This window comes from Melanotaenia boesemani, chromosome 11, assembly GCF_017639745.1.
Source record: "Melanotaenia boesemani isolate fMelBoe1 chromosome 11, fMelBoe1.pri, whole genome shotgun sequence".
NCBI classification, from domain to species: Eukaryota; Metazoa; Chordata; class Actinopteri; order Atheriniformes; family Melanotaeniidae; genus Melanotaenia; species Melanotaenia boesemani.
The window spans coordinates 13,265,048-13,288,592 of NC_055692.1; the positions used below are offsets into that span (position 1 = coordinate 13,265,048).

Here is a 23,545-nt window from a genome sequence, read left to right on the forward strand (position 1 = left end):
TTATTTTTTTTTTTTTAGTTATGCCACTTAATGTTGACTTATGAATCAGCCAAGCAAAAAATGGCTCCCAATTAAAAGGATGAACCAGTGCTGCATCTACATCTAATAAACTTAGCCAACAAAAAACATCTTATTGTACCTTTAATCACTTTGTTACAAGCAGTCATTTTCCCTATTTTTCTAGTTGCAGCAACAAAAATTGCTAGTTAATGTTTTTGTACTAAGATAAGCTTAACGTGTCTTAGCATGACGATGACCTTAAGAACAGGAGAACAGCAATTAAAAGCGATACCTTGAGAAAAATACAGACCTGACAGAGGACCTGAGAGACGAATTGGTTCCATCTACTGTTCACTGATGCTTCATTAAAAATGGTCTCCATGGAAAGGTGGCTGTCAAGAGGCCATTGTTGAGGTAATCGAGGAAAAAAGGCTGAGGTATTCCAAATGAGAAAACACCTGGACTAAAATAAAAATCACTGCTGAAAGGTCTTATGGGGTGGTGGATCCTCCTGAGACCAGAACTCAACATTAAAGTGTGGGATCATCTTGAACATTAAACAAAAAGCAGCCAACATCCAAAGAAGTGAAATGTCCTTGAAGGAAGCCGGAGAACTATTGGTGAAAACTATGTAAAGAAATTAGTAAATTTGTGTAGGAGGGTTCAGGCTATGTTGAAGTACACAGGCAATAATACCAAATACTGACTTTTTGTGCACTCTATTGCCTAAAGTACTGTTTTTACATTTATATTTGCACATTTTAATACATTTCTGCAACTTCTCATTTTCCTGGCAATAAAGAAGAATTTGTACAGTAATGTTTCCATGCATAACAACATGAGCAGCACTATGAGAGGTTGTCTGAACACTGTCGAGCCATCCATCACAATACAATTCAACCACAGGAAGCCATCCAGTTTTTAAAACTTTTTTATTGTTTTTAAATTTTTTTGCTCATTTTTTAAATTATTTATATTATCTACAAAGTAAAAGTTAACTTAAACGTTACATAAGGGTCAGGTGAGAAGTGGGATCCGATCACCTCAGCCAATATAATTTCATAAATAACTTTTCTCCTGTCCTCTTGGCTGCCAAAACAAGTTTGTTTCACAGGAAGTGAAGTCTGGTTGTGTTTTGTTTTTAGTTTGGTTAGAAACTTGTCACGTAGTCTGGAAACAAACGCAGCACATAGCAGCAGCAGTAAAACAGTAGGATTAATACTGTCTTAAAGTCGGAAGATTTTTTTGTTTATATAACAAGGTGCAGATGAAATACAAGTTCCAGTTGAATCGTCTTCACCGTCACCGATTAATTACTCTCTCTTTCACGTCTTACTTGGCAAGCTGACTTAAGTTGCAATCTGGGACCCTTTAAATTCTGTGTGTGTGTGTGTGTGTGTAGTTGCTTGTGTGTCTGTGTGTGTGTGTACATGTTTGAATAGTCCGTAAAAACTATCTTGTTAAAACATGCCACTGCATCAACCTGTTAACATTCTCTTATTGCCTAGTCTGGGAGGGGAGGAGGGAGGGAAGAGAAAAGCTGATGTGAAGCATGTCTGGTGAGGATGAGGAAAGAGAGGAAAGGGAAGGCTCTCATTCTCTTCATCGCCTGGTTATGAAGGCTCTGGTTGAGAAAAATGATGCAGAGCGGGTCCCTCGACTTGCTGGCGCCCCCTATCTACAGCTGCTGCTGATGATGAGGCTGCACTGCAGGGATGAGACAGAAAAGAAAATGTAAAGATAAAAGCCAGATATCCTCCATGATGACACTATTGAGAGTTATGTACCATGATGAACTGAGGAGCTGGGCTTTTTGTATAAATAAACGGGAAATTCTACTTAAAATGCTTGGCTCAACAGGAGCTGGATGGTAAGATATTTAGTCAGTAGCATTCAGGAACAGTTGAGAGCAGAGATGAGTTCAAGGCCAATTCACACACAAGTTTAGCTGATTCTGCTACAGTTGTTTATCTTTTTGACGTTCCCAAAGTGAGTAGCTCTGTAAACTGCACCCTTTTCAATTCTACAACCTAGACCAGGGGTGTCAAACTCCGGTCCTCAAGGGCTGCTATCGTGCAGATTTTAGTTATTTCCTTGCTCCAATACACTTGAATAAAATTAAATGGATCCAAATGGATCTTGTCAATATCTTCACAATAACCCATTAATTTCAGTCAGGTGTGTTAGATCAGGGAAACAATGAAAACCTGCAGGATAACGGCCCTCAAGGACTGGAGTTTGACACCCCTGACCTAGACTCTTTTTTTTTTTTTTTTTAAGACCCGCTGATGTAATCGCCCTAGTGTCCCTTACAAGAGTTGCCTAGACCTCCATTTTCTTCTGTTTCCCTTACATTCACTCAGCTGTGATGGGCTGCCATGGCTACATACCACGCCTTCAAATTGAAGAGAATTAAATTGTTTCACATGGATGTCAAACTTTTTTTTAATTAATCCTGCATTGTCGACACCAGAAGCACAGCAGTGAAAGCTACTCTGCTGTCAGACATCTGCACTGCAAGTGAACGCAGAGTCTATTGTGGAGTTCAAAGGTAGCTGCAGATAAGTTGCTTTAAATTTTACAAGTCGGAGACCTTCCAATACACCGTTTCCAAAAGGGGCACACCTGAAAACCAACCGCACGCATGGAAACGGAGTACGCTAATGTTAAACACAGGATGTGTGTAAGTTGGTACCCGCGAGTGAAAACACATCGCGAGGAGGCATTTCTGCACTGCGAGGGAATAACACAGCATTTACAAGCAGAGAATCGCCCTCGTGACACACTATCAATCCACTGTGTTCACATAGGGAGCGGTTGCTTAATGGTGTCCATAAATGTGTTAAATAGAGAGAAAGCTGATGGTCAGAAATTTACATTGTAGAGAAAATTCCCAGTATCAAATGTTTACAGACTCAAATGATCCTGTTCAAACTGATTATAATACTTGTGAAATCATGTGAACATTCAAAATGTCCTTATTTTGGAAGCTATATTTTATTATCTAGTTCATTATTTTGGAATAAGTACGGAAAGGTCAAGACGATGGATTGTGAGCTTAAATAAATGACATGCACTGGTGTAGTTCATCTACAGACAACATGATTTTAGTTTTTACAGTTAATACGATGGGTTTCTGTCAACCTGAAAGCAGTTAAATGAACTTTGGCTATTTTTACTCAAAGTATGACCAATTAAATAAAAACTCCTCAGCTCTGGACAATTCAAAGAAATGGCCCAAAATGATGTAAGAAAACAAAATAAAACACAATATTTGTGTATTTACCAAAGCTGTTATTCTGATGGCTGCCCAGTGTTAGTAGCTGAACTGTGATCAATGAAAGATTCAAAATAATAATAAAAACAAAACAAACAAGTATAAACAACAGCAGTAAAGTACATGCTACATAAATATTTCTGTCACCCTGCATGAGTGTGCTGATAAATAAAAGTACCTTGTGGATGTGCCAAGTAGGAGAAATGTGTTGTGGAGGAAACAGGGATGTGGTTGAGGGCAGACTGAGGCATAGGAGGCTGTGGACCCCCTGGAGGACCCTGGGTAGCCATCAGCATCATAGGGGGGTGGGTGGGTGCCGGGTGGTGAGATGGCACTATACCGGACTGCATATGTGCCTGGGGGTGAGAGAAAATTTGTGAGTGTGACCAAGTGTGTTACACTGACAACAAATTGAGAGAAAGTGAGAGAAAGTGATCCAAGCAGGAGGACAAGAGACGAGTTGGTCACAAAGATGAAACAGATGGGCTTCAGAGTCACAACATTCACAGATCCTGCCTGTCTGTTACTAAAAGGAGCCACATGGACGGCAGCTGCAGGTGGGGAACAGCTGTGGGGTGTGAAGATGGAAAAAAAAAAGTAGGGACACATGATCAATAGTGGATATATTATTGGCTAACAAGAAATTTTCAATAGACTACATGCTTCAGACCGGGAATGCACCTAAAAAAAGGTTTCAAAGATCTATTTTGTTGTGCCTCTCATACACTCTCTACACTGTACTGTCCTCTAATGTTGCTGCCAGTTTATACCAAGGTGGGGCTGACACAATTTACTTACACAACTAAGAAAATGTCTTTACATTTACACCTATTGAACAGGAAGAAAAAAGTGCTTTGTCCAAGGTTATGAGTCCAGTCTTCAACAAGACCAGACAAGCACATCAACACTCAGTCTCACACCCTGAGCTTTAGGAAAGGATCAGAAAAGTTCAAGTGGAGTGGGGAGGTGCTTCTGGGACGCTCCATTTCCACTGAGTGGTAGGGGTCAGTTTGTTACACTGTCCTATTTTGTGTTTCCAGTATAAAAGGGTCTTATAAATCCAAAATTAAATGTTTCTAGGCCCCCTTAAGTTGTAGGTCCATAGGAGAATGGTACAGTATGGTAGGGTGGAGCTACTGGTGTCATACAATGCAGTTTGTCGACTGAGAGACAGACAAACCAGTTCTTGACTAGACATAAACACCAGTTTAGTTCTTGTACGTCACCATTCACTTGACATTGAAACGACAAACTAAAACCATTTGCATTCAAATCTAGAGAGCATGAAATCCATGTGCTATTTTTAATTTGGTCGTAGTGCCAAAAAAGATATTCACTCCACTTATAGCGTTATCAACACTCAGATATGATCCAGTAATGAGGTTGAACATCTGTTGGAACTGATCCCAGATTTTCTCTCTCACATTTAAATCTAGCATGAACAGCGGGTTGTGACCTACCTGCTGCACGTGTGCCATGTGGTTGGGGTTGTAGCCGTGCTGCACCTGCTGCGGGTGGATGTAGACAGTCTGCTGAGCAGAGGGGAATGATGCCTGTGGAGACTGTGGGTTTGGCCCAGGTGTCATGGAGGGGGGCGTGGGAGCTAAGGCCGAGTACATCTGCTGCTGTGGGGGCTGGTTGGCCAGGTGCAGGGCCTGAGCTGCTGCTGCTGCTGCTATAATACACAGAAACACACATGTATACATGACCACATTGCTCCAGCTGAAATACTTCACAAGGGACGAGTACAGTAACATTAGGAGGAGATAATTACCTGCTGCTGCCTGTGGGTGCTGAGGGTGCTGTACTGGGCTGGCAGCGGGGTGGCTGGGGGGTCCTCCATGCTGTGGAGGACCACTTTGCTGGGCTTGGCCTGTAGGAGTAGCAGAGGGCTGAGGGTGCTGTGGGTGAGGGTGTAAGGTAGCACTAGGGTGGGGGTACTGCTGAGGCATTGGCCCTGGAAACACCGTGGATTAGGAATCAGTGTTAGTATAAACGATAGCCCTGAATCAGTACACATAACATTACCTGCACATTCTAGGCCTTAAATCAACTATCAAAGCTGGGGAACTGACATACCATACATGGTGTGGGTCTGCTCTGGGTACTGTGTAGTTGAGGAGGAGACAAGGCTAGGCTGGCCATGCGTAGGAGGCGCCATCATCCTGGGACTGCCCTGCATCACTGGACTGAACACGTGCTGTGGCTGAATGACACATAACAACACAAAGAAGACAAAAAACCTCAGCTTTATACTACTGCTCTACAGTTTTGAACGACTAACAAAACTTCAAGGTGTTAGAGATCAAAAGAGATGAAAGACTGGTACTATAATGGCTTCTCATAAGGCTGCTGACCCACAGGCATCTGTCAAACAAATCACTGGCTAGTGGACAGCTGGGAGAAATGAAGACAGTCAACACTAAAGGTACCACAGTAATTGTGGTGAATCCTGGGCCAAAATGTCCACTATCAGCTGCTGAGGGTTGGATTTTTCCAAGACTGAAGACAGTAAATCTTACTTGTGATTGGTAGTGTGGCATCTGCTGGACAAGCGGCTGACTAGTGAACTGTTGCGGGCTGCAGGTAAAGTACTGTGCAGAGTAGGCGGGGTTCGTTGCTACAATAGGTGGCCCTGCTGCTGTTGCTGGGTGCATCATGGTAGGTGTACCAGTCGGGTGGTGCTGGTCTGACCTCTGCTGGGGCATGTTGGGTACTAAATATTCATATTGGGAGATAACATGGAAAAGAAAATCATTCCGTGAATCAGAATTTATCAGGGATGAGGTGTGTCCCAGAATAAACCAACTATAATAACGTTTCATAATATGATCCACCTTTTTCGACACCCATTTTTTTTAAATAACTTTTTGAAGATATGAAACATTTGACCATGTTAGGCGTGGTCATGTGGATCATTTGACCATGCTCCAAAAAACAAATAAATCCCTGTCTGTATAAAATATATGTAATTACTTATTAAAACAGTCCTTTTATGAATAACAATATGTATACCAGCTTTTTTCCCCCTCCAACTCATTGTGACATTCAGTAACCTCTCATTTCTCACATAAACTTCAATACTCTTGTGTGCAAATGCCATTAAAATGTCAAGAGATTCTTTCTATTTTTTCACCTATCAAGAAGAATATGTTCCACTTAAGTCATCAGAAAATCTTCTATATTAAAACTTTGGCTTGAGCATTGATAAAACAAAAACAAACAAAAACAAAACAAAAACTTTTCATCAAAACAATGTAACATAGCAACTAGAGTTAGGATCCCACAGAGAAAACAGACTTTGAAAATGTGAAATTATGCATAAGTTCTTAGGCCTGTTACACACAAAGATTATCAGGCTGTTTTTGTCCCGATTTTGCCTTTTCCCGACCAAGGATGGCAAACACCCGATTATCTTAAATCTTATAAGATTTTTCTAGAAAATTATCATTTGGTCTGAGGAGCACACCACACACACTATGATCAAAACTGGTAAATGCCTGATTTTTTTTATCTTCATGTGAGGGCTCAAACAGATCATTAAACAAAACCTTGTGTGTACCAGGCCTTAGTTCCACCAGAAATTTTCCAACCAGACATTTAGCAAATTCAGAGAGTGGCAAAAAGACATAAATTGAAGGGGAATGAGAGAGAAAGCAGCAGTTATTCTCACCTTTACCTGGTCTGTAGGGTTTAGACTGGCTGACTGTCATATGAGGCATCGGCACCTGGTACATGGTTGGAGACTGGAGAAAAAAGGGGAGTAAGGAGCGTAGACAAGAAAAAAAGTGGATCATCTCTTTAGGGGACAATATAAAAGCTAATTTGCATTTGACTTACTACCCATTTTGTTGTGCAGCATAAATACAACTTTTATCTGTTGCTCTGGCAGCTAACCCATCACTTAATACATAGACATGTTTGGGAGCCATCGCTTACCTGCAGTCACATGCATTTTCTGTCTATCATTAGGTTTAAGAAAAAATGTTACAACTCTGATAACCCAAACACTGCTTGCAAATCCATCATTTCTTCATACCATACACCATGCACTGCAACAAAACCAAATACACTTAAATTCTTTTTAGCTTACAGCCATTTGTTTGGTAAACAGAAAAAAAGCTAACAGAAATAAGATGAGGTTATAATTCCATCTGCGGTGGTCTTCTAAAATGAATTGCAATAAGAAGTTGGCAAACCAACATCTGATGGCATTAATTCAACAAGCAAGCAAAACATCTCTGTACTGATTGGGCTTTAAACGAAAAAAGAAAAGAAAAAAAAACAAGTATTGAAAAATAGAAATCTTCACAAACCTTCCATATTATGCTTTTCTAATGGAGCAAGAAAGAGAGGAGGGGGAGAAAAGGGAAAAAACACCACTCTTTAGTTGTTATCGTTTGTACGAGTCGGATGTTGGATCACCAAGTTTTTCTTAAAGCAACACAAGAAATAAAGATTTACATCCACAAATGTAACAACTTTCATCAAACATATGCTAAACACTTTTATAAGTTCCTCGAGAATGCTTCAAAACATTATTCCAATTTCTCTCACTCTACAAAAATTGTATATTTTATAAATATTACTAAACTTTATGCAGAAAATATTTGAAGTTTTAGAAGATGACAAAGTCAGAGAAAAAGATGAACCTGTACAGGAGTAGGTCAAAAACAAAATGACACACAAAACAAGGAACAAATGTGAGACGTGTTCCAAAGAAAAAGGATAATGTGCTTTAAAGATAAATCAAAAACAGAGGAGAGAAAAGAATTAGGAAAAGTATGAGCAGACGTACAGGGCAATCTCATGCTGACGCTCATTAGGGATTAGTTTTCATTACACCTGCATTTTAACCGGATGTTAAGCTTGTGATCTGCACTGAACAAAAGTTAATTAAAACAGTTTCCATGTCACACATTTCAGCATGCAGGTTTGTGTCTCACCTGGACTCCGGGGCTGACTGGTGTGAGTGGATACATCTGAGGGAAGCAGACTGTCTGACCATAAACAGCCGGAGGCTGCTGGACCACAATGGAGGGGCTGGGCTGGCCCTGAGGGCGGGGAGGCGTTGGGGTGTTGGCTGGTTTGGGCTGATGGGGATTACAAATGGAGACGCAGATATAATGAGCTCAGCAGCCACCACTGTAGTACCTGCAGTGTGTGATTTCGCAGCATGAGGCTTTACTGACCTGTGTGTTAAACCTGGGTTTGAACTCATTAGCATTTGGGTTCAGGGTTGATTTTCTAACTTGACTGCAGAGAGAGAAAAAAAACAGTGAAGAAAGTGAGATTTTAAAGCTCAGACTGGAGTCATTATGTATCTGATTTATAGCAAATAATTAAAGCCGTTTATAAAAAAGCTGAACACTGAGCGCTTTATGACTGGCTGAATTAACTCAGACTGTATTATGTATGTTTTTGTTGAGGACAATGAATCTTTGTAGAGAATAAAACTTTTCAGGTTTTACTACACAGAATATAATTTACTCGTCTGGATCACTGTTGGTTTTATCTTTTATTTGGAGCACAAAGACAGTGTGACCAGAATTCAGTCTCCCTTCAACTCACTCTTGAACAGCCTCCTTTTTCTCCTCCTTCTCTTCATGCTTGGGCCCACTGAATGTAGACGTGGCTGTTGTTTGAACTCCTTGTGATGTCACATCCATTCCCGCCCTCTTCTGGTCCGGTGCTGAAGGAGAAGGCGACAGGGCAGCGGGGCTGCCAGGCTTACTGGTATTTGCAGTGGTAGTGGATGAAGCAGGAGCAGCTCCAGGGGTGCCAGCAGCAATGACTACAACACCATTTTCACTACTGTCCCGTCCCACTGTGGTTGACTTGTCCAGGGGAAGGTCTTTAGGCTTTTCTGCTGGATCTCTGACAGGCTTGGTCATCATCTGGTCAAAGGCTGGTTCTGGATTTGAACTAGACTGCAACTGGAAGAGGTGCAATGAAAAGATTAGCTGAAAAGGCTCAAATACTAATTTTTAGTTTAGTTTTTTTTTTGGCCATATGACTGAGATACTTACTCTAAAATCTACACTAAATTTCTTCAAATTATCTATTTGTTTTCTGTGGTCTGGTGCCATTGAAGGGGGTCCTGTAAGCAGAAATGGATTCAGATTAAGAACATATAAAATTCTATTGTTGTACCACATTCTAAATTACTGCAAAATGCGGGTATTTCTGTGAATGATCAAGGAAAAGTTCCAACAACGATTTCTAAGACAAAGAGACATCCAGTGTCTACTGTACCTTTACAGACTGGTCTAGAAATACTAGGGGAGCTATCCAAAGGCTTCACGTTCTCCTTATTTGCTGATGGCGATGTCTGCCTTGTCTCTTGGACACGACACTCCTTAGCTACATTAGAAAAAAAAATATATATATATATATATTCTGCTTACTCTGAACCCAAAATCAGAGAAAAATTTCATAGCATCTGTATTTATTGTCTACTCAGACAGCCTATGTGAAAGTATCTATTAAACGTGGGTTTACCATCCCCTGATGGAGAGGTGATCATGTTGGGGGCAGGACTAGCAGCAGTAGGGGAAGAAGCTGATGTCAGTGTTGCCATGGTTTCAGTTGGAGCTGTTCCTGTCTGGGGTGAAGAGAGAGAGGAGGAGCCAGGGGATGCTCCTCCCACATTGTTCTGTCGGGGTGAGCGAGGTCTGTGAGCTAGGAGAGACAGAAAAAGAAAGTCACTGGAGATCACATGGACTTATTAAGTCATGTCAGCCACATACTCTGTAATAATAGGGCATGTATTCTTAAAAAAATGTTTCAGGATATCCATTATCTCAAAAAATGAAAAAGAAAATGTCTTACCTCCACTGACAACTGAGGACCAAGTCCCTCCAGAAGAGCTACTCCTGGTTGGTGGAGTTGCTGAAACCTCTCCAGGTGCACTGTGGGAAATCAAGTCCACTCCAGGGGGAATGCCACTGATTCGAGAAGGTGGTACTCTGTGGGAACGAGGTGTCCGCTGAGATTTTGGAGACATCCTGGGAGGACCTGTAGATGAAGTCAAACATACAATCCGTGAACTGAAAGTGGTAGTGATTTTTCTACAGCCTTCAGACATCCAGCTGTAAAAGGCTTCTTTTCAAACTCTTTGGCTCAGAAGGATATGTCAATCCTCTGCAATGACTACATCATAAACTCAAGATTTCAAAATCACATCAGACAGTGGTGGGCATGCATGTTAGTGGAGAAACAGCAGATGATCATTGGAAGTGACCAAACACTGCAACACACTTCTTAAACCACAGCAAAGTGAAGTGAGACATGAGAAAACAGAGGAGAGAAATGAGGCAATAAGCTGGCATTATTTTTTCTGCTTTTAGAAAAACTTCTGTGGTCAACAGTGACAGCCCAGTGATTGACGGATTTCGCTGAAATGCTTGACTGCTACTACATGTACAACAGCAACTGTTTACGTTTTTTAAGACACTTTTGGTCACTACAAATTGGGCTGTTGCATGAAAACAAATAACTATCCAATGTGAATGCATATACTAATTTTCAAATCTCAGAAATGGTATTTTCATTTTCATTGTTAAAAACCATTTGCACTGAAACACAAAAGCAAAAGACTGAATGTGACTCAACCAACCACTTCAATTGTTTTGTATTTTGTTTTTTTAAAGACCATCTTTCTCACATTTCATTCACATCTTAACACAGCCTTTTGCCCCCCTCCAATCTTCCTTTGAATAGCTTGAAGCAAACAAATTCAGAGATTGGTGCTTGTGTGTTTTGGTGCCAGAATCCATGTTAGGAGCAGAGTTGCAAAGCACAGCAGGAAAAAAAAAAACCCTCAATGCACCCACATGCCGAGGAGAAACTGCCTGATACACTAACAAAGGGTCAGTTTTGTTTAATACCAAATCCTCACATTTTAATGTGAGTGGAAATTGCAAATCTGACCCAAAGTCAGCCTGAAGAAGCAATTTCACCTATGTTTGTGTTCCACACTCGACCTGGGCAAATTTAGTTTTGAAAGTTTTTCTTCCCTTTACGTTTAAGGCCCTATTAATAACATTCTAAATTCGATTGGAAAATTAGTTTAAAACATGGAGTTCAATCCCTCCACCTTCAACCCATGTCTTTGCCCAAGTCTGCTCCACAGTAATGTGGATACCTTCTGAAGACATGCGTTTGGGCAGAGTGGAGGCTGGCGACGTGGGCCCATGGTGAGAAAAGGAGGATGAAGAGGAAGGATAGGAGGGATGAGATGAATGAGAGGGAGGCCTGGAAGGTCGAGAAGGGGGTCTGGAGGGTGGTCTGGTGGGCGTGGTCGCCCGAGGAGGCAGGGAAGAGGGGCCAGACTGGTAACGAGAGGGGGGACGAGAGGAAGGAGACGGACAGGGTGAGGGCCAATGGGATGAACCTAAAAGAGGCAAGGACAAATGATCAAGGATGATGAACCAGTTCAAGTGGGAGAAAAAAAAAAAAAAAAGCTCAGCAGAAAGAAATGGAAAAGGGTGTGTTAATAAATATGAGAAAGAAAGGCAAAAAAACATAAGCTATAAATGCAGAAAATTACATTTACAGAAACAACAAGTAACATGTAATTCACCAACTTTATATTCAAAGAATCTAAGCTGGAAGAAGGAAAATCTGTTTCCCTGTCACAGTTCAGTCACTGTACTGACAGTCCCCATTTCAGAAGTATGGTGCATATAGTGAGTGGACTGTAACACCACTGGTTTGTGATTGAACAATTAAACGTACCTCCATTAACCACCCTCTGGTCAGCCCCAGAACTGGGACTGTAATCGTGAGGTCCCTGTCGAGGAGTGGAGGTTCCAGCTGAACTCTGACCCAGACGAGGTGAATTCTGGCGTCCTGGCCCCCATGACATTGTTTCCCTGTTCCTCTGACCTGGAGGAATGTACTTGTTCTCTCTTCTCTCACACAAAACAAAGACACACAGAAACAAGCAGATGGTCAGGTTAAATACAATGAAGGATTAATTTTACACCGCATTATATGTATCAGAGTGCCTCTCATTTCCCAAAATAAGCCTTAATCATCATTAAAATATTTGTTCTGGTAGATACCATCTACTCAGTGAATTTGTTGGAACTACTTTGTTTTCCATTGAGCCTTAAATGCCTCTCAAGGCTGTGCTGAAGGTTTTCCCCTGCAAATCAGCTCTGTATAAAACATGTGATACATATACAAATGTGCATGTGGTGTATAATAAGCTGACCCAAAGAAATATGAATCCTGAACTGTTCCAGAGAAATATTTCTTACCTTGAATAAACAAGTGCTGAAAATTACACACCCTTTCAGGTTCTTTGTTCATTTTATTGAACAGAACCTGTGAGAGGATGCTGCATTGCCTTATAAGAAATCTAAATATATTTTAAGACTATGTTAATGCACATACATGCTACAGATTTTAAAAAGTAAAAAGTTATTTATTTTTTGTTTATAAAGAAACCTTGACTGATACATCTTGCAAAAAAAAAATGATGGGAAAAGTTTTTTTTTATGCTTTACAAGTTGTGACATTGAGAAACAAATGACCAACAGGGAGAATGAATGAAATCTGAACATGCCTGCTAACTGCTGAATGCAAGGTGTGTACACTGTTAATGCCTAAATTTTCTATGTGTATCCTGCTCCTACCTGCTGAGTGCGTGAGTCTCCCTCTCCCCTCGCACCACAGCAGTGTATTTTTCCTCATCAGTGCGCTCATCGTTCTCCAGGGCCACACGGGCCTTGTATGTGGCACTGGCCTCGATCTCCTCTGCCAGCTGGGCAGCACGTGCTTCTCTCTTCAGGAACGCTTCAGAGTTATCACGCTCTAAGGGGACCCTGGGAAACAAATTCTGGTCAGATTAAGACTGATAACGACACACTTCAATTCAACTTTTTTCTTTAATGTCATTTCACACTGTAACAAGACTGACAGGAGGACACAACAAAGTTGAAATAACCCGAGATATTAAACATACAGTCACGTGCATATACATTTGGACACTGACAAGTTTTATTTTAGCTGTTTACCAAAATCTATTCAAGATACAGATATCTAACCCAGGGATCACAAACTCCAGTCCTCGAGATCTACCATCCTGCAGGTTTTTAGTGTTTCCATACCTACTGCAACATTTCTGACTCAAATCAATGGGTCATTAACAGGCTGGTGTAGAAGTTGACAAGTTGTTGGAAAACCTTTTTTTTTTTTTTAAAAATTCGAATCAGGTGTGTTGTACCAGGGAAACACTAAAACCTGCAGGATGGTAAATCTCAAGGACTGGAGTTGGGGACCCCTGATTTAATCAATACGGGGTTAATGTGCAGACTCTCAGCTTTAATTTGAGTTTATTCGCATCCAAATTGGAGAGAATGTCCAGGAATTACAGCTCTTTAATTATGTAGCTGCTTCTTTTTCAAAGGGCCAAAAGTAATTGGACAGTTAACTCTGAAGCTATTTCATGGGCTTCGTGGTCCTATTCTCTCATTAATCCATCATCAATCAAGCAGGTAAAAGGTCTAGTGGTGATTGCAGGTGTGGTATGTGCATTTGGAAGCTAATTTTGTGAACCTACAACATGCACTCAAAGGAGTTCTCAATTAATGTGAAACAGACCATCCTTTGGCTGGGAAGCAAAAAGCATCAGAGAGATAGATGAAATGTTAAGAGTAACTAAGGCCTGGAACACACAAGTTTTTTTTTTTTTTTAATCTGATGAGATTTTATATTTGTTCGAGCCCGCACACATGAAGATAAAAAAATCAGGCATTTAACAGTGTTGATCACACTGTGTGTGGTGTGCTCCGATAATCTAATCACAGAACAACACATACATAACGATGCTGTCCTGCAACCCATCTAGAATTTAGACCCCCGAGCCGGACATCTCACGTGACCAAACGTGATCTAACAACCGGAAAACAACACCCAGCATGGAAGAGGATTTCTAAAACAAGGGAATGATGTGTTCTTGGGAAAACTGTTAACAGAAAAAGTCAGAACTGAAAAAAATAACATACTGGAGAAAGTGTTAACACAGACTTTATCTCCTTCCTTGTTCCCCAGCCAGCTCGCTCTGTGATTGGCTACATTCCGTTCAACGTCACCATCCACAGAGTCACAATTCTGGAGTCGTCAGCTTTCGGAGCCGATTATCGGGACAAATTTGCTCTTAACACACCTCAGACCAAATGATAATTTTATAGGAAAATCTTATAAGACTAAAGACAATCTGACATTTGCTGTCCTTGGTCTGGAAGGGGCAAAATCGGGACAAAACCAGCCCGATAATCTTTATGTGTGTACCAGGCCTAAATGAACAGTTCTGTGTATTGTGAGAGAGAGAGCACTGGTAAGTTTGAGAAAAAAAAAATCTAGATGTCCATGGAAGACAACAGAGGTGGATGTATGCATGATCCTTTCCATAGTGATTTAAAAAAACACTTCCCAACCTCCACCTGTGTGAAGAACACTCTCCAGAAAGTAAATGTATTAGTATCCAAGTCTACCACAAAGTGAAGACTTCATGAGGGCAAACTAAGATCGACCTGTACCAGAATTATAGGAAGAAGAAAGTATGGAGAAGACTGCGAACAGCTCATGATCCAAAGTACACCACATCTTCTGTAAAACATAGTGGAGGTAGTTTAGATGGCGAAAGAATGCATGACTTCCAGTGGCTCTGCATCGCTGCTATTTATTGAGGATGTGACAGCAGACAGTGGGATGAAATCTGAAGCTATAGTGATGTACTTTCTGCTCACATATAGCAAGGTTGATATGTCATGTTATGTCACAGTAACAATGACCCAAAACATACTGCGAAAACAAACCAGCAGTTTGAGACAATGAAGTGGAATATTCTGCAATGGTCAAGTCATTTGAGTCATACAAAGAAAAAAAAATATGCAATAAATAGATAAATGAAAATTAAATAAAATGCTGAGGCTTACGTATATGTGGATAAGCTGCTGTCATAAGTAGACAGGACTCCATACTTCTCCTCGTTGAACTTGAACATGTCGTTGGGATCCCATCCGTTTGACTGATATAGAGAGCAGCAGCAAAGAAAGAGTTTGACAAAATAGCTGTAAATATTTACTTCAACAGATGACACAACCAGTTTGTTGGATGATTGGATGACATCCCAGGTACAACATAGGTCTGTTTGTTGTGATTTTTATCTCACCACATCTGTGTCCAGAGACTCAAGGCTGTCAGAGTTGTGGGTCTCTCCTCCATCCCAGGGCTCTAAATCTTTCTCTTTGTGCTCACCATTGATTCTCCCGCTCACAGCAGCATCTGTGAAGTTGTCTGTGACACAAAGAGAGTATACACATTTACTTACGAAGCACATACTGCCCCTCAATCTCTTGACGGTATGCAATCACATGGCTGCACTTTCACCGTTTATGCAGAGAAAAGCTCATGCTTTATCAGCCTCTGCCATACGTTTTCACAGCAAAGGTATCAATGAGGGTTTTGGAAGTTTAGACAGACACACCCACTTACAACCAGACATGGGTCTCATTGTATGGTAAAAATATCTTTTCAAAACATTTGAGTTATTGCTTAAGCTTCTTTTCCTGGTGCTGGCAAAACACAAGTATTCCAACAGTTTAATCTAGAATATGGTACGAATACAACCAAGTAAGAAAATCATAGTCAATAGTTTGTAGCATAATGTTCGCAATAAATGAATTGGTATGATGTGTCAATTCTGGATTGCTTTTAGCATAAATTCAAAATCAAGTATCACAGGAGTGCCTGCAATGCCTTACTTTTTCACTTAATTTGTCCAGCATCACCATGGCAACAACTTGAGGTATAGCATTCTCAGGTATAAAAATCTACTTACGACTGATGACAGCTCGTACATATAAAGTACAATGGTTTAAAAAAAAAAAAAAAAAAAATATATATATATATATATATATATATATATATATATATATATATATATATATATATACACATCACAGCCAATGATCAAAGTGAAACCTCAATAATATCTGAAGGAAAATCCAATCTCCTGTTGGCCAGAATCTGCTCGCACATTCTCATTTGACATATCTGGCACCGAAGGACTGTGTGCTTAAAGCATACTAGCCACCTGCAGTTGAATAACTTATCCCAATTCACCCAACATTATGAAGTGCATTTAAGCACATGTGACAAAAATAAATAACAGAGACAGGACATTGGCAGTGTACACATACTGGGTTAACAGGTCTGGTAAATATTTAAACAGGTTGTTGGCATGCTTTGTGGATCAAGGGGATTGTAAATATAGCATACATATACAGGGTTTCCCACACAATGTTAATACTTGGGCAGGCCGCCCATGTATTCCAACGGCCACCCAAACATAATTGATTATTCACTTGCACATTTTTATTATTTGCCATCCACAATAGTGAAATATATTGCTGCAGAGCACAGAGCTGTAATCATCCCCCCCACACACACACACATACATACATTAGCCCCTCTGTGCTAAGTGCAAGCAGACTGGATAAAGATTGTGTCACAGCAGAAACGCTTGCTACTGTTGCCAACAAAGTTCAACTTTGACTTTTTTCAGCACCTTTTGGCAACAAGAATAAAAATAAAAAAACTTTTTTTTTTTTTCCCAATTAATCGCCTTCTTAGAGAAGAACATTTTGTGCAAAAAAAACAAACAAACAAACAACAACAAAAAAAAAAAATAAATAATGAACAGTTGTGCATGTGTATACAAAAGTTTAGAGAGAGTCAAACAAAGTTCCCCTGTAAAAGTAACAGTGCATTTGGGGTACATTCTGACATCAAACAAAAAGCCAAATATCTCCAACTTTTTGTGAGTAATGTAGATTACAGAGCAAAGGTTTATTGCAAGGTATGGTAATACCAACCCCCCCTTATCCACCTGTCATTCCCCACCCCACTTTTCATTCCAAACCAGCACAAGTATGCTATCATTCTGTGGGAAACACTGATGTAGCATCATTTTTAGCAATTATACAACAAGAATAATTTGCAAATCAAAGACAGGTAGGGTGTGGGGTAAGAAAACATGCATTCAGACTACAGTCAATTATGAGCTAAAAGAACTTCAGGCAAGAAAAACAAATCAAGCAATAGTGAGCTAAACATAATGGTGTATGTAATCTGAAATGTTATATCTGTTGCTTTCAATGGAATCATACTCATACGATCAATAATTTCTATTAAACTCTTTCAAACCAGAGCTCTGGACTAGTTAGGTCTGATTCGAGAGCAGCAGCAGAGCACCAACTTTAGATGCAGAAATGCTCTGAAAGAAATGTAATAGAAATAACGGCATCCACAACATCATCAATCCTGTCATATTTTCAAACAGAACTTTCAAAGTCAACCTAAAACTAGAAAACAGTTAGTCAAGACTGAGTGTTAGTTTCAAACAAATTAAATACCAACAACTCACTTTTATATTTTTTTGTGTAAAAAAAATATGCTAAACATTAGATTTGTCACAAACATGATCAATTAAATGATGTGAAAATTGAGCTGCTTCCATTTACAACAGGGGAGTGGGACTTTTTCCACTGAAAGCAACATTCAGTCTAAAGATAACAGGAGCTTTGATGAAAAGATGGAGTGAGACTGACCAGCATCACATTTATGATTCTTATTTTTTTATTAAATAACAAAGGTCGTCAAAATTAAAATGCAGCAACAACTGGTGACAGCTTAAAGCTGAGCTTTTGATTTTATCTTCCAATTGTCTAATAAAGCATGTATGTCTGAATGCATACAGATGTGTCAGGAGAGAACAGTCATATATTACCTGTGTCAGAGGAGACTAGACCATTGGAAAGAAAAGACACACACGACAGAGTCAGAGATGGACTGACAGATACAATGACTGATGAACATATAGTTGACTACTTGACCATTTAGAGTATTCATCAGCAAAGGAAAACTGCTTCTTTTCAGTATTTAAACAAAATGAGTGCAGTTTTCAGCGTTTTAATCAACCTGTGTACACAAAAACTCCACATCTTTTCATTTTAACTATTAAGTCATGTAATAAGACATATCTTTAAGAACATTTAATTTTAACTTATCATTTATAAACACAAAACTTAAAGTCTAATGTTTTCCAAGACAGATTATATGAAAACAGAATCACTCAACTTTTATTGAGTGTCTTGCTGGGCTGAGGCAATCTTCAGCCCAATCAATATATCAAATTAGTCTTCAATGACTGACTCATGGCAAAGACTCAGTCAGTGACATGAGGGCAGTGAAGACTAAAAATGATCAATACAATGTGTGTGTGCACTGGTTTGCATTCCCTTGGCACTTTTTGTGTGACAAATACAAAAGACAAACTCACCAAAATATGCAATACACTGTTAATAAATATGTTTGATAATTCAAATGCCTTCAGTACCTTTCCTGGCGAAATTCAAGTCCACATCTTTAAAGGTCACCACAACAACATCAGAGGCCTTGAAAATGATGCTCTCTACAATATCTTCTTTCCTGGGGCCTGTGCTTGGCTCTGGGCTCTTTCTGTGAGCAGCATCCAACACCAGGTCACACTGAGGGAGACAGTCACGTTGAACTAGATTAAATAGAAACTGAAATACAGTGAAAATCTGAACCATCTACTGAAAAGATGAGAAACAAAAAGAAAAACAGGGAAGATTTACAACATATTTTGTCTCCTACCTGTCATATTTCACGGTCATTGGACATAGCAGTTAAGAGATTTACTTGGAAACTTAAATAATAATCTTTTAGGAAAAGGAATTAAACAGAAATACCAAACATTCAGTGTCCAGCCTCTTAAAGATGATTGGCTGTTACACTGTTATATATTAAGCAGCTATTAATTATTAACCATCAAAATATTTTACCTGAATATATAACATGTAATGTATTATTTCAGATTTTCTTTTAGCACAATAACCAAATTAATCAAAAATAAAATCATATCAATGGATATCAACCACAATTAGTCTGCCACTTCATATAAGTGGCTGGAATTAAAGACTACAGTCTTGGCCCAGTATGAAGAACCAGATCAGCTTTAGGAAATCACCAACATCATTCAACAGTCATTTATTTGCTTCCACACCAGCTGCAGCTGTTTCCAAAATGCTGCCCAAAACGCAGAGTTATCTAACAACTTGTATAATTCTGTGTAAGAAAATTGAAATCACAAGTCCTGCAACCAAACAGTTGCGTTCACTTGGAGAGAGTGTACAGAAGGGCAGGGAGAACAGCCACATGTAAACATTTCAGCATATTTGACTGTTCAGCTTGGACCTCTTGTGGTAATAAAAACCAAATATGAGGTTTTGTTTTCATTTCAAAACATAGTGGCTTTTGCCACAGCCAGCACACCAAATTCAGTTTCTTTTTGGTATCCTGCCAGGCTTATTCATATTTCAGATACACAACCTTGTGATAGCGGTGGGAGATTTCAGATAGAAAAATATGAAGTGAGAACATAAGATCGTATATGCTGCTGGCATCTCATTAATATCTGAATTTAAAGCTATGCTTTAAAACATGAGTATAAGAGGAACTCGTATTGCTCAGGTTAAGATGTTCATTTGTTCAAATTATTTTCTTCAAGGACAACAGATTGGAGAATACTTCATCCTAAAAGGGAAGATGAAGGGTAACATATCTCTTTGCCATAAAAGGCAAGATGGAAAAGGGTGATACTGATCTAAACCACCTCAGGGGTGAAGCTGCTATTGGGTGCTGGTGGGATTTTGTCACAGTTAAGCTTGGCATATATGTAGCTACTAAAACAGTAACAGATTTACCTCCATATTGGCACCTTATGGAAAAAAAAAGAAAAATATGCATCTTTTCTTACCTCTGGACCATATGTCTTAAAAACTCCTTCATAAATAGCTCCGTTTTTAACTCTGAGCTCACATTTGGTCCCCTGTGAACAAACAAACCTGATGTTATTCACACCATATAGCTCTCATTCACTCAAACTGTAAATGTCTCTTTACATGTTCTTTTCAGAAGAAACCACTGCTATGATGCAGACAAATAACTGATCAATCTTTGCTTTGTTTATGCAACCAGCTGTCCCTACAAACAAGCTTTGTTCACTGCTGTGTAGACATTCTGAAGACACAGCATGTGCTGAAAGACAAATTGTAGGGCTGTTATTAGTTATTTACTGTAAGCATGAATCATTTGCCTTCCAAGCAGTTTTGTAGCTATGCCTTCTCTTTTAATATCAGTTAAAAACAAGACAATATTTGGAAGAAAACATTAAAAGAGGAAAGAAATGCTAGATACAAAGTAGACATACCACCACTGAAGTCAACACATGGACCATCCTCATATTTGCATATACACCATTGAAAATGACCTAAAGAAAAAATATACAATTGTTTTTGTTGGCTCTCATTTACAAAGAATGACTGTGCCACAGTTGTGCAACACCTACAAGAAATGCACTCCTTTCATAATGAATGTAAATATCAGCGACCCATACACTGAACTTTATTTCTTTCTGTCCAGTCTTTGCAACTTTTAATCCAAAATGCAGATGTTTAAAAACATGAAAATGTTTTTAAATGACTGTACAGGATAAGCAAATGTTTTTTTTAAAAAAAGAAGTGTTCTAAATATACTTCACATTTATATATCCACAACTTCTGATTATACATGTTTATTTGGCCTTTTTGTTTTGTTTTTTTTTGTACTACACAGATGTGCAAGAATTAACAGCCATACTTACAGCCATAGGACCTTTACCACTATGTCTTCCCCTGAAAGAAAAAACAATTACATTACTGTCAAACATGCCATGATTAACAGTCAAGTTCTTCCTAGCACACTAAAGCAAACAGCACTCTGACAAAGCCAACTGTGTGATTTAACAATAGAAATTTAGGAAAACTGTGCCACACAGGAGAACCCAAAACAAACATCCCAAGCACAGATGAATATTTCATCCAAATTCCATCTAGAAACCTATCAGCTTTCGTGTGCTGACTTAGCTGCTTGAAGCAAAGGCCAAGAACTTGGGAGTTTCTGATGCAACTAGCACATATCTGGATAACAGATGCCTATTCCAAGAAGTACTTGTTCCTCTTTGTTTGAATTCAGAATACATGTAAAATCAATCACTATTTGACAGCTGAGAGCCTCAGCATTGTGTTTCAACAAATGCACGCTTTTTATGCTGTTCACATGGGTCAACTGCATGTGGCCTAAGCTACTGAGACAACAAACATTAAGCAGAAAATTGCAAACATTTGATGTCTTATGAAGATTTTTGCCCCTTGCCCCAAAAAAGACGAAAACCAAACTGGCCTGTAGATAAATATATTCCCATTATATCAGAATGAAATGTGGATACTATTATTTCCCTAGTGATTCCATGACATTTTGTAGGTTTTGAATAATATTTAACAATCTTAGCACATTTCCCCCCCAACCATGTCCTAAAATGCACCTTGTTCAGCAGCTGGCACATAGCCAGGCATTCACACACGGTTCAGTGTGAACAACTACCATTTATGCCCACAACACAACTAATATCTGATTAAGTTAACATATTAAACTGAAATGTGCTGTTTTAGGTATGCATGACTCTGAGGGCAATTTTATTCTAGGGTGTCTATGCTCGGCCTAAACAGATTAAACCTGCGCAATGAATGGGTCTATGCTAGTGACCAGTGAAGAGACGCCTTCCGCGAAAAGGGCCACTAAATACCACAATAAGCATGCCATTATTTTAACTTACAGTGTCTGTCAGCTTTATCTTAGGATATGTGTAAGGAAAGTCATGCTTCAAGGACACCATTTCTCACGAGAAGCAACGGCAACGTCAAGGTTGAAAGCCGGTCAGTATGTAATTCCCCCCTCTTCTCCTCGCCCCTGTCTCCACACCCTCCCTGTTCTCTCATGTGCCCACACGCTTTTAACAATTTTTTTTCTTTTTTTTTGGCAATCCCGTTGCAGTATTATTGCAGTAAGGTGGCAAGCTATATGGTCGTAAGATGAAGATAGCTGCATTTATTTTTGAAAAGTAGCCAAATTGTGGCCCGTTAACTAGCCGTTACAATACTGCAAGCGCACTGGATTACAAGCATGGACTGTCAAACGGCTAATTAACTCAAGCCAAATTGACTCCAGGCTGATAGTAAACTGATATCAGCAACTTGGCAAGCACGCATTTCAAAGCACGTGTAGGGGAAAAGATAATTGTCCGTCCAAACATATTCACATGCGTGATCAGTTACAAGAAAAGATATTGTATTTAACGTGCAAAGAGAAAAATGTAGCGTTCAAGTTGCAACACTACAGGACCAAGCACATAGGCCTCACTAGCTAAATGCATAACGTTTCACTGTAAAACCAACATGTCGCAAGGCCCGCATAACGTTTTCAAACGTAGTATTTTTGGGCCATTTAAAATGAATGTCATCTTATCAAACTACGAGTGCTGAAAGTGATTGTGCCCAAGAATCACATACTGACCAATTCTGCTATTGTTACTGCATTTTTTCTTCACTAAGTTTTAATTTCACAGACCTGCCCAGATTCTGTCTACCCCCGCCGCTTCCTCCGGCTCCGGAGGCGGTCGCACCAGCGGTGTTGCCACCACCGGGTTTGCTGCGATTTCCACCGGCCTTCATTGACATGGTGATCCCATAAAAGACAGAGTCCTAAAACGACCAGTTTCAGACCGCAATTTCTTGGCTAAGAGACGGCGTGTGGTTGTGTGACAGCTCGCTAATGTGCTATCAGGCTAATGTCAACGTGCCTCTTGAGGAGGATGCTATGCCTAGCAGCTAGCTAGCTGATTAACAGTTGCTAACTAAATTAGCAATGTGTACAATTCTTATTAAAACAAAAAAATATATATTAAATTTAAAAAAGACAACACGCTCCAGTAACTGTTCCAAAATAAATACGTGCGTTGCACCTCTTGTCAATTTGTTATGTAATCCTAACAAAAAAGTTCGATTATCTCAAAATAGGGTTTACAGCTAGCTCAGGTTCTTTCCGTTGCTAACAGCGAAAAGACCAAAACAGTCTGAAAGGGGACAAAAAACAGCGGAGGGATATATAAAAGGCGTTACGGCTCAAAACATTAACATCAAGATTCTTACATATACTACTTCAACAGCCTTTATTGTGCCAAACAGACAGATTTGGTCATATTTAATGTTGACTTTCAATAGAGGCATATTAATACTTATTCGTTTTAAGGATTACACATACACTTTGGCACTATTTTCAGGAAGTCCATGGTTC

At 39.6% G+C, this 23,545-nt stretch overlaps 1 protein-coding gene across 16 annotated transcripts; it reads right to left on the reverse strand.

Annotated features, from left to right (window-relative positions):
• Positions 1-915: 915 nt before the first annotated feature.
• atxn2 (ataxin 2) lies at positions 916-23,315 on the reverse strand. Of its 16 annotated transcripts, none has more exons than XM_041998962.1 (27): positions 22,820-23,315; positions 21,018-21,048; positions 20,586-20,645; positions 20,133-20,204; positions 18,690-18,840; positions 18,081-18,095; positions 15,462-15,586; positions 15,226-15,317; positions 12,922-13,110; positions 12,017-12,189; positions 11,424-11,672; positions 10,109-10,294; positions 9,779-9,958; positions 9,533-9,640; positions 9,307-9,377; positions 8,849-9,213; positions 8,470-8,533; positions 8,224-8,370; positions 7,594-7,611; positions 6,957-7,023; positions 5,800-5,993; positions 5,357-5,498; positions 5,052-5,234; positions 4,738-4,952; positions 3,456-3,633; positions 3,287-3,328; positions 916-1,707 (listed from the first exon to the last, which is right to left on the reverse strand). In XM_041998962.1, exons 1-27 carry the CDS (start codon positions 22,927-22,929, stop codon positions 1,679-1,681), a joined length of 3,456 nt encoding a protein of 1,151 aa, XP_041854896.1. In that variant the 5' UTR covers positions 22,930-23,315; the 3' UTR covers positions 916-1,678. The 16 variants fall into 16 exon arrangements, with proteins under 16 accessions (XP_041854896.1, XP_041854897.1, XP_041854906.1 ...); XM_041998963.1 differs by having other exon boundaries at positions 5,357-5,483; positions 6,951-7,023; XM_041998972.1 differs by having other exon boundaries at positions 5,052-5,150; positions 6,951-7,023.
• Positions 23,316-23,545: the final 230 nt, after the last annotated feature.

Coding starts and splice junctions, on each gene's coding strand:
- atxn2 (XM_041998959.1), bottom strand. CDS start 22,929: ATGTCAATGAAGGCCGGTGGAAATCGCAGCAAACCCGGTGGTGGCAAC. Junction 4,953..5,051: donor GCACCCACAGGCAGCAGCAG/GTAATTATCTCC, acceptor TGTGTATTATAG/CAGCAGCAGCAGCAGCTCAG. Junction 1,708..3,286: donor CCATCAGAATAACAGCTTTG/GTAAATACACAA, acceptor TCATCCCTGCAG/TGCAGCCTCATCATCAGCAG.